Below are 12,788 nucleotides of genomic sequence, written 5' to 3' on the forward strand. Positions count from 1 at the left end.
CATACATTCTTTGTAATAGAGTGTAAAGTGAATATTCAAACATTCTTTGTAATTCAATGTAAAGTGTATATTCATACATTCTTTGTAATAAAGGGAAAAGTGAATATTCATACATTTTTGTAACAGAGGATACAGGGTACTAATATTCTTTGCTTTACAGAAACTCGTGATGTTGATGTCTTTTACATTGTATATAGTTACTGTCTGTACTCATTTATAAGTCGAGTCCAACTGTAAACTGCGCAGACCTAGATATGCAGTCGAATAATGCACCGGCAGATCGGGATATATGTTGTTTATTCCACTGATTACTCCTAAGAGACTATATAGACTTAGGTATGTTGGCATCATGATGCGATGGCATGTCTTTGTGCAGTTTGACTTGACATGTACTCAAATACATACGGTACTAATGGATGTAAAATTCCGTCGAGGTTTGTGGGAAAATAAAGCGTAGAATGCGCATTTATAGTATAACACTACAAATGAGTATGTATAAATAACAGAGTTTGTCACTAAGACTAGTCCCTCTAAATCATTATCTTTTAAAAGGAGAATGATGCAATTTTGGTAACTCTGGTATTAAAATTAGATGTAAAAGTAAATGAGATCCTGTTCAGATTAGAAGTTTATCCGGTATATGAACCTATCTGCTTATCGTTCTTGTAAAGTATTTATCTTTTGTGAACTGAAAACAACAAGTATAGTATAGTATAGTATAGTATAGTATAGTATAGTATAGCAAAGCGTAACATAGTATAGCATAGCATAGCATAGCACAGCACAGTACAGTGCAGTGCAGTTCAGTAAAGCTTAGCGCGGCATAGTGTAGTATATATATATATATATATATATATATATATATATATATATATATATATATATATATATATATATATATATATATATATATATATGATTGTCTGTATGTCTCTCTGTTTAGATTGTATATTAATCAATGGTAATCTTTGTTTACAAAAAATGAAAAAGAGAAACAAAACAGCTAAACGTTCAAGTGCCAATTAAACACAGTACATTGCAAATCAACACAATACAATACGACGGAGCAATAAACTACACAACAGGTGTGTTGTAGAAAGGGTTTCATAGGGTCAGCAATAAAACGGCCAACATGTTTTCCGTTGAATCACGTAATCGTTGTTCCGTTTCCTTAAGCATACTTGGGCGTCAGCCGTATTATGGGTGTCAGAAGTTAAATTGAGAACTCCTTCCTGAATACTTGTTCTCTGCTGGGATCTAATTAATTGATCTATCGAACTGCACTATGTCCTTCGACAATTCGTATTAATTTTCGCTTGTATTCTTCTCGTTCCAATGGCAATAGATTGTTTTCCGTTCGATCCGCGAGGGGTACTCTTAAAGCTCCTCTGCGAGAGGGAAACTGCATTTTCAATCTGCCACGTGCCGAGTCAGACTGAGAGAGGAAGCAGACGACTATTTCGTAGCAGTAATTATTTACTTATTTTCATGTCCATCATAGATTAACACGCCATGAATCCAGGATACATGTGATCATTAACATCTTTGAAAGGAATCGATTTGTTTTAGGTATATACGGTATATGAGCTGTAGGAAAACTGTTTTTCAAAGGAATTAGAAACTGAAATGAGGTGATATTAAAGACGGTATGAAGAATCTGATAAAGTCAGGATCAGGAATCAATGCCGTGATCGGACAGAGTAAGCGATGAGTACCCGAAATAATGTGAAACTGATAATTCCTTTCTTTGTTGTCGGTGTGTCTTTGCAAATCGCTGGTAAGTTTACTTTCGCACATCTAAATGTATTTTCATACACACATACATACACATGCATCTGCGTCCAGTTACATGAATTTGCATGCTGATGGACATGTTCAAATTTTCACATGGAGGTATAGACACAAGTTTTAAATAGTATATTGTATTGTTAATAAAACGGACAACTTCATTTTCATTGACGGACTGACACATTCGACTTTCAGTCTCATCATAAATATTTTTCTAAATGTTGAATATAATATTATGTGATGGCTGGGTGTGTTCAGATTAAGTTTATGTTCTGCCTAAAGAGGTAAATGTATAGAAAGATAGTGAAACCAAAAAATAGTTGTTTTATTAATTCCTTCACCGAAATGAGATTTCCTACAAGTAAACAGTTGTATATAATGATAGAGGAACTTTTCCTCAAAAGATAATATTGGTATGAGCTACTCAGGTTTAAACGGCAGTCTGTTAAGTAAAACTTGAGATAAATCCATTTTTCCTATAAAACCAGTCTGTTGAGTAAAATCCATGTTTCCTATTAAACCAGTCTGTTGAGTAAAATCCATGTTTCCTATTAAACCAGTCTGTTGAGTAAAATCCATGTTTCCTATAAAACATGTTTTGACTCAATACTTCTTATTACTCATCATTCACATCATTACCAAGCTGACATACTATTAGGAGGCCTACCGAATATGAATGGAATATTTTCATTGACATATAACTCGACTTGAAACCACATGTACGCAGTTGATACAACCGAGCGGCAATGAGCTCTCTTGGATAATTGTAAATTATCTGACAATTATTTGGCTGTGTTGCATTATGGTAACCAATGTAAGATGACCCCTATTATATTATAAAACATTACTTCTGACTGTATTCACCGCCCCAGTGGTCTAGTAGTTAGAGCGTCCGCCTCATATACGGGAGGTCGTGTGTTTGAACCCCGTCAGAGTCATATCAAAGACTTACAAAATTTGTACTAGCACCTGCCTCGCTAGACGCTCAGCATTACGAGGTTAGTGTTAGGACTGGTCGACCTGGTGTCAGGATAATGTGACTAGGTGGGACATCGTGCTACCTGTCTGCGGCATGATGCCCCACTGCTAGACGAAACTAAAAACTGCCACACTGCAGACATCGTAGCTATATGATTTAAAACTGTTAAAGCTACGTTAAAAATCCAAATTTTTTTTTTCTCTCTCTCTCTCTCTCACACACACACACACACACACACACACACTTTACTTAAATACCAGTTGAAGCTAAAGTGCCATGATAATATTATTTCAGCTCAGTACTTGAGCTTATTGTCTGCTGAATGTAATCTATATTGTCTCATAGAAACTAGTATTTGTTTGATCGGTTCTCAAGAATGATAACATTTTCAAATCTAACGTAGGTCAGAGTTCTTTCAAATATATCTTTTTTTTGCAAAGTTTCTTATAGAACTGGCTCTGTAATATGATTGCTTAACAGTTATAAAGCATGCGTGATCCGCATGAAATCGTTTGCAATATTGAATACGACAAACTTATATGGCTTTAAAACTGTGCAGGCTGGTGCATTAAAAAACCGGATGTAAATATTAGCCTCGCGTGGAGATGCATTGCAGCGCGTTTCCTAGTTGTTTTTAATGTCATGCCCTTTGACGATCGTGTAATGATCTTATCGTGATTCGTTATAATTAATCTTTTTGCACTGTTTTCTGTTGTTCCACCACAAAAATGTGAACCTTCCTAAAAGAAAGGCATCACAGATGAGGATTAGGACGAGGACGAAATGTCTGATTTTCAGGCTATTTGTGTAATAAAGCTGTCTCCTCATCTTGATAATATAAATCGATACATAAATAATTAGCTTTAGTCACCAGCTAGATGTGTGACGTCTGTCCAATCATTTGTTGCAGTTAATGGCTTCTCCTATCATCATATTCATGCATATATGATTATGTCATCCACTTTACATGTGATTGCGGAACATTTACTCCATTCACCCATCAGCAACAACATCTTCAAAACCGTTCTCTTTAATATATACCTTTATAGTGGGACTATTATTTTGCAAACTCTTTAGAGCAGCATCAGTGAAATTGAAAAGGTAATCCAAGTAAGGAAAAGTCTTTTTTTAGGAGAGCTTGAATGAAGCAGTTTTTGCTTTTGATAATTCCTCATCATGTGATGACTGTTCAGTCTGTTTTAATCTCAATGTCTGGAGAGGAATCGTTTAATTTTCCTGAAAAGGAGTAAACGTGGTATACAAGTTCGAACTAATGACTTCAATATGGGAAGATATAATTACTGCAGAGACACTGTCTGAAAAATCAGAAATCTTTAAGCGTATTGTGGGAATTCCTTAATAATATCAGCACTTACGTATTCCAACCATCTTCCGGTTTTGATTAGAACTGAAAATAGTAAATGGCGGCTCTTCTTCATTGAATTTAGTACCGTTTTGGAGACATCTGATGAATTCAAAGATGGTAGGTGGAGCCAAACGAAGCCTATTATAGTACCAGAAATTTTTAAAATCATCAACTTTATATTACCCAAATCATACAGAGTTTTGACCTATTTTAGAAAAAATCCGTATTGGATTTAATTCTTTTGTTACCTTCATTTTATTTCACCAACAGCATAACTATACTATAATTATGCTAACTCGTGTTATATTTTAAATCATATTGGCATTGTTTGAATGTCTTGGATTAATACTTGCACTACTTTTCTAAATACTTCATTACTGATTTCCGTGATCCTAATTCCATTACCAGCTCATGTTACTATAAACGCCTTCTTGCTTGCGACAGCTTTAGCAACTCTGTGCCGTAAATTTCGCTTCTGACAAATTTAGCAACTCTATGCTGTAAATCTCGCTCACTTATTGTGTGCATTGCAAAACAGGTGTGTGAACATATGTTTTGTGATCAATGTGAACAGTGTTTCCTTTAACTGTATGTTTACATGGTATGTTAAATTATCAAACAATTGTTTGTGCCTCGCTCTTTATCAATCTGAGGCTCGTGATTCTGCCCTGTGTACATATTGGTGTACGTGTGTAATGTCTCTGTACATCCAAAATTGTATTGATTTGTATGAATTTATTTTCTTTGACATATTTCACGATCTTCTTCTCAAGGTAAAAACTACAGAACTGTTTTTTATTAACGACTTTTGTTCGACTGCAGATTGTTCTTGGGAAGTTATTTCCTAAATCAAAATATGCACCACTTTTGTACTCAGCCAAACTATGAAGGGTTCCTTCCATATAAGTTATTCTCTAAAATATCTTTCTCGAGATAGATTTTCCGAATTCGCATTTACTTGGAATCAATCTGCCTGTACACGCAATATCTAATAAAAATGCTATGGAAACTTATAAACAGTGTGTTTGGCAACGGGCTTCCAGATGTCATAACGCCAAAAATCCGGTTTTTAACAATGCTATCACACTATTAATCTCATTAGATGTTAAACTATTCTACAAGTTTTAAAACGTATGGCTAATCAGATAATCAGAATAAAGGTCAAAATTTAATTATCGTGGCTCTTTCAAGATATATTGGGGTGAAATAAATCATTTCTGGCAACGTCTTACCGGCACATGTCCCTGGTGATTATGGTATATATATATATATATATATATATATATATATATATATATATATATATATATATATATATATATATATATATATATATATATATATATATATATATATATATATATATATATATATATATATATATATATATATATATATATATATATATGTATATATATATATATATATATATATATATATATATATATATATATATATATATATATATATATATATATATATATATATATATATATATATATATATATATATATATATATATATATATACTATTGTTTTATACGGATCTATAGTCGTCATACTGATTCCGTAGTGTTGTATTTGCTAAATGTAAGCACATTATTGTTATTAAGACAGACAGTAAATAGGACAAAGATGTATGCATAAGAAGTCTGCATTTGTATAAGCGACAATCATTTCCTCTTCACATATAGTTTATAAAAATATCCAAATAATATCCGTTGTTCTGAACCTCAATCGCCCGAATATCATCGAATGTTTAAAGAAAACAATATTTCATAAATAGATAAGTTTATTTGTCTATAAAAAAATAAAAAAAATAGAAATGCTATTTTTATGTTCTTTGCTTGATTCATTAGTGGGGTAGATTTGTGGTCTAAAATGTTGGGTCTTTTATACCCAGTAAACAGGAAAGAATATATCATTTTAACTATGTTAAAATTGCTCTCGAAATTTCTACCTCCACAATCACTTGAAATTTATTTTTCGGGTTATATACTACCACTGATAGATTACGGCTGTACCATATGGGAAAACACATCAAATTATAATCTGTCCAGAATTGATAGACTCCAGAAAAGGGCTGCCCGAATAATACTGAAACTTCCTCTTATGACTCCCTCAAATGTTTTGTTTTCACGTCTGCAATGGCTACCTATACAAAAACGTATTCTTTATTTTAAAGGAATCATGACATACAAGTCTTTAAACGGTCTTTCTCCAGATTATATCTCTAACCTAACAGAATTAAGATACATCAGATACTGAGCGTAATCTCCGATTGACGACTAACAACGATCTCCAGATTCCTTGGTCGAAAACCAATCATTACAAAAGCTCATTTACTGTATCAGCACCTACTCTATGGAATTCCTTACCACTGACGATACGTAATTCAACCTCCCATGCTTGTTTTAAAATATCATGAAAGAGATTCCTTCTAGACCAGCTGGAATGACATATTAAAAGTTCTGAATAGAAAACTTTATAATCACATCCATAATTGATATATCCAGATCTTATATATATATATATATATATATATATATATATATATATATATATATATATATATATATATATATATATATATATATATATATATATATATATATATATATATATATATATATATATATATATATATATATATATAGTAAGACTTATGCTGAAATGTATGTACCTGTGTATGTGTATTGAATATTGTTCATATTTGTCTGTTTCCCAGTATAGTCACACATGGTCATTCATGTTAAATATGTGCGAATGAGTGTGCGACGATACCTGGTTATGTGCATGGTCTTCTATTATCATTTTGTGTATTTGTTAAAAAAAATTTCTTTCTTATTTTGTTTTTAAAAAAAATTATTTTTAACATAGCCGATTACATAAACTGAGGACCACATGGCAGATGGGTCAGCCATGACCAAATGTGTTATCCTCGTTAAAGATAGTTTATTATTATTATTATTATTATTATTATTATTATTTGACATGGTTAACTGGGCCTGTCATAAGTCATCCACAGCAAGTCATAGACTCATATTTTAATAATCGTTGGCATAGTGAAATAAATGAAACTGTGAATAACAGATGCTAGTTCTTTATCTCATTTTTGTTCTTTAATAAAACGATATATCCGATAAGTTTGCAACTGAATATGTTGCGAAATCACTTGGTCGTATTGTTAGTCTAGTATACACATGCGTTATTCATTCTCTCTCTCTCTCTCTCTCTCTCTCTCTCTCTCTCTCTCACGCACACACACACACACACAGAGGCACACACACACACACGCAAAAACACAAAAGTACGCTCGCGACGACGATCGGGTCGAGTTCAATGTACCGGACAGGTCTAACACGGCAATAAATGAAAGTACCAGTTGCACATCACATATGCAGCGAACTGTATTATAAAATGGCGAATATTTTGTTTTGAAAGAAGTTATAAATGAAAGACTGATTTGTCTTACACAAAGGGGCTTAATTTGCTCACATTTTTACATATGTAATGAATTCAATAACCTACATGGATTAAGTATATAATACGCCTTATCACGAATTTTCCCATTAAGCCCAAAACCGACATTAATCGGTAACACTTCGAACAAGAATGACTGAGTTAAATAAAATGCAGTTATTCAAACTCAACATTGCAATTAAACATATTGACATGCAAAGGGTGTTTACTGCACATACTATTAAGCAAAACTATTTAACTATTTATTTAACGCATGGTCTTTTATCAAATTAAATGAGGTGCCTAATTATTATTTTTTAAATTTATATTTCAGTAGCTTAATTTCTATGGTTTCTAAAATAATAATAATAATAATAATAATAATAATAATAATAATAATAATAATATGTTATTAGATCGTTATAAAATTTGTTATCGGTATCATCATCCATTGTAATGCAATGACGTCTCGTTTTTTATCGAATGTGTTTAAACATGTAGTCTTCTATGAATATGTTTCCACCTACAAAACATGTACGCAGTCACTTTAGATAATTAACTATTTCTCGGATTTGGTTTCTAGTTTTATGATCTGTTTATTTTCAAGATTCTAGGTATCACCTGCTCAGTTCTCTTGCAGACATATTTATGGCGGAGTATGGAGATTGTATTGTTACAACGGTTTAATAGCATACAACAACTTTGTGTTCAATAGGGAAGTAATTCGTCTATATTCTTTGTTCGTGTCTGGCATACTATTATATTTTCCCACAATCCTTATTATTTTTAGGAGTGTGTATTCTTGTTTTTCATATTGAACGTCGTCGTTATATCCAAAGAACATGCAGTATGACACACAAAATGATAAAAATGTATTATATCATGTATGTAAGTCACTTTAGCGTTTTGTCTGCGTTTTTGTTTTTTTGTTGTTTTTTTTGGGAGGGGTTTGCGTGGGAGGGTCTTGTTTGTTTGTTTTCTCGGTGGTCATGGGGTTGGGTTTGTTGTGGTTAAAAAACAACACTGTTTTAACACAAAGTACGTACTTTGGCAGTATTTGTATGGGTGCATTTTTATTTAATGCTGATTGCAGGTTTATTTGATAAGTATGTCTCGTGACACGAGAATAACGTTTCAGCACGAGCAGTAAGCTTCAATTTGATGAGCAAATCAGAATGCAAAAACCAAAAACTCAGGATTAAAGTTGTATGTTTTCTTCCCCAATATGTAGCCATTTGCGTGATCTGAGTAAGTTTAGTTACGCATTCGTACACCAAAGGTATTGTTCATTCACGCTGAATCAGCACATATTTGCGATTTAATTCTTAAACAGATATAGATAGTCAAAATGATTAGAGGAAAGCTAAGTAACTTTTCCAACAGTAATCTTTCTGGAACACTCTTACACTCGTGTTTGTAAGGACTATACATTCTACACTCGAGGTAGTAAGGACTATACACTCTACACTCGTGTTTGTAAGGACTATACATTCTACACTCGTGGTAGTAAGGACTATACACTCTACAATCGTGTTATTAAGGACTATACATTCTACGCTCGTGTCGAATTCTTAGCGTTGGTTTTCCGTGTTCGATATTTGCGACATGCGTGTAGCGTATAACGTTGATTACTTATTCAAACTCATGCAAAGTTTCGTACGCTGTAACAGTTGACTTCTTACAGTTTACTATGGTAGTCGTTGAGCAATGCCATTTTACAGGACTCGTATTAAATGAAACAATAACAAAATTAAGTTTTAGAATGATTTTAGGTTTTAAATCTGGACAAGGCTTCTAAGAAACTAAAACTATTTAAAGACCAACTGATGCCTCAGATTTCTAGCATATGTGTATTTCATCCAATGGCATGGAATAAAGCATGAGCAAAAAATTGCAAAGGTATTTATGCGGAAGCTTTCCTCAGAACTGTCAGCTACAGTTACATAACTAATGTAAATTTTGGAGAAGGCAACAATAACACCATCATGATAATAACAACAACATCAATAATAATAATAATAATAATAATAATAATAATAATAATAATAATAATAATAATAATTATTATTATTATTATTATTATTATTATTATTATTATTATTATTATTATTATTATTATTATAATTACATAACTAGTGTAAATTTTGGAGAAGGAAACAGTAACCTGATGATGATGATGATGATGATGATGATGATAATAATAATAATAATAATAATAATAATAATAATAATAATAATAAATAAATAAATAAATAAATAAATAAATAATAGATAAATAAATAAATAAGTAAAGAAATAAATAAAGAAAGAAATAATGAAATACCCATATGCTATGTTGTCTTCAATTTTTGTAACAGGTTGTGTTATTTATTTTTTAAAAGTCACTTACACACACTCAGGTATAAACGAACACATACCTCGAACACATACTCACATTTGAAACGGATTAATACAGATAGTTATCGTAATACAAACTTATATATATGAACAATATACTATACACAGGTATACACATTTCAGCGTGTCAGAACTGTTACGGATCACTGTCGTGGGTCGGTGGTTCTTTCTGAGGGTTTTCCGGGTTCTTCCTCCACCATTGATACTGGACGACATGTATAGCCTATCTTATGCTGAAAATGGCGTTAAACCCTTCAACAACAAAATATATATAATAAAATATGCACAGATTATATGTTGATGCGATAAAATTCATAAATTTTAATACTGCGAGGTTTTAATATATCTAGCTAGTCAAGAAAGATTTTGTTTAATAAGGTTTTAGACTAAGCAGGGGAATTTGAATTATAGATCCACAGGGGTAAGGAATTTAAAAGGATATGTGCCGATACAGTACAAGAGATTTTTAAATATTTTATATTTGACCACTGAATTTGAGTTCGTTGTTGTTGATATGAGATTGCTCTCAGTATTTGATGATCTAAATTCAGTTATGTTAGAGACACAAACTGGAGAAAGATCGTATAGAAAATCATATGCCTTGATTCCTGTAAAATAAAAATTACTTTTTTGGTTAGGTAGCCATTGTAGACTTGAAAACAAAGACATTTGAGAGAGTCGTAATAGACAATTCAGGTTTTATTAGTGCGGCCTTTTTCTGGAACTTCTACATTCTGGATAGATTATAATTGGAGGTTTCTCGACATATGGCACAACCGTGTCCTATCGTTAGGAGCATATATCTCGAAAAATAAGGTTCAAGCTACCTGGACTGAAAATTCGACAGTAATTTTAAGAGTTCTTTTGATGACCATTGCACATTATACGTGCGTATGTCAGTGTGTGTGTGTGTGTGTGTGTATCTGAGATTTTGATTTTTAATCTAGTTTTAACAGGTTTTCAGTCATATCGCTACGATGTCTGCATTGTGAGTTTATATGGATGTTTAACACTGGGGCATCATGCCACAGACATGTAGCATGATGTCCCACCAAGTCACGTTGTTCTAATACCAGGCCGACCAGCCCTAACACAAACCTCTTAATGCTGAGCGCCCAGCGAGGCAGCTGCTAGTAGCATTTTTACAAATCTTTGGTATGACTCAGCCAGGATTCGAACCCGCGACCTCCCACATCCGAGCCAGACTCTCTGACCACTAGGCCACTTGAGTGGTTTCAGAGATCTATCATTGCAAGTCCGCGTGCATTTTTGAAGGAAAATGTTGGAATAGGTCAATTTTTACATTGCCATCTACATTCAAGGTGATTAAGCTACAGTAACGGTAATTTGGTTATTATCGATGTCTTCTTTATTGCTCGCATAGAATTAACCGATGTTTTCACAGTTATGTGGTCGCGTGACTAAAATTAGATAAATTAAAAATTTCAATATTTAATGACATTTTATAAAATTTTGTAGTAAAATACCTTTGAAAAAATAAATTTAATATATTTAAGATTGTAGTATGACCAGTAGAAACTAGAGCATTCACTCGTTATAGAGCCATTTATTATAACACGTTTATTTTACAAGGCATGTATGATAATGGTTCCCATTTTATATCACTTTATGCATAATTTGATTCGTTTTAACGCGGTCAAACTATAAGGCTTAATGATGTGTGGATCCAATATAACAGCGTTATCATGAGTTACTGTATCAAGAATCTTGGTGCATAAATCTGGGGTTTCAAGGTTACTACTCACATTTTAATATGTATCTTAGCTAACATTATATTTTCTACATATTTAAACTTTCGTTCGTTGTAGGCTTGCTCTTTTGTTTCTGTAATTGAAGGACGTTCGCAAACAGAACAAGATTTGCTGATAAACGCGTGCAGATACGGTAATTTATCATGGCTCATATCCTTTTTGTGTCTCATACAGTTCTCCAAGAAAGGACTCTTATTTTCTCTGCTAATACTTTACGCGTTGTGCCATGGACACAGCATTCTTGAAATTACACTTCTTTATGGTTGTTTGATTTATCTCTGCAAACGAAATGTGTTTTGAACTATATTTAGTCGAGACCTGTCGTGGCAAATTGACCATTATAATAGAAAATGAACAAGTCGCTCTCCGTATCAATTTAACTCACGGCCAATGTGTTATGTGGTTCTTTTTCTAGTACTTATTATTTAATGTAGTTTGGTATAATATTAATTGTCTCTTTTAAAAGTGTCTTATTAACATTTATTATTTACGACAATCTGTTCTTTAGCAGTCAGCTCATCATGAAGATGTTGAATATTCTTTGGATGGGAATACCTATAAAAAAATCCAAAACAAGGACAAAAATCTCATTTTAGTCGAAATACTTTATAAGATTAAAAGATACAATACAAACTGCATATACGAAACTTCTTATAAGATTATCTAAGCTGCATATACGGAACTTATTATAAGATTATTCTCTCTTTATGTTTCCTTTTATTGCGTCTTACTTTGTGAAAGAGAATCAAAGATTAAAACAAGCAATGGGGACGTTTTTTCAGTAAATATCTGGAAATAATTTACGAGTAACATCACGAAGTGTTTACACCAGTGACAGTACGAAACATTTCCACCTCATCCGTAAAATATTCCCTAATAGCTACCAATATTTTTTTAATGGGATATATTTGAAGGCGGTAAACGTCGCTTTGCATTTTTTTTTTGTTTCCTTGCTCATTCAGTGCCTATGCGTTTAACACTTTATATAAGTAGGTCAGATTACTACGTCAATAAAAAGAAATTG

At 32.5% G+C, this 12,788-nt stretch overlaps 1 protein-coding gene across 1 annotated transcript in view; it reads left to right on the forward strand.

Annotated features, from left to right (window-relative positions):
* Positions 1-1,451: 1,451 nt before the first annotated feature.
* LOC149801816 (limbic system-associated membrane protein-like) overlaps positions 1,452-12,788 on the forward strand; it is a 75,681-nt gene continuing 64,344 nt past the window's right edge. The window contains exon 1 of the mRNA XM_089954353.1: positions 1,452-1,777. Within this exon, the coding sequence (XP_089810479.1) occupies positions 1,708-1,777 (70 nt within the window). The 5' untranslated portion in view covers positions 1,452-1,707. The remainder of the gene's footprint in view (positions 1,778-12,788) is intronic.

This window comes from Sinohyriopsis cumingii, chromosome 4 (genome assembly GCF_028554795.1).
Source record: "Sinohyriopsis cumingii isolate HCF-2022 chromosome 4, ASM2855479v2, whole genome shotgun sequence".
Taxonomy (NCBI): Eukaryota; Metazoa; Mollusca; class Bivalvia; order Unionida; family Unionidae; genus Sinohyriopsis; species Sinohyriopsis cumingii.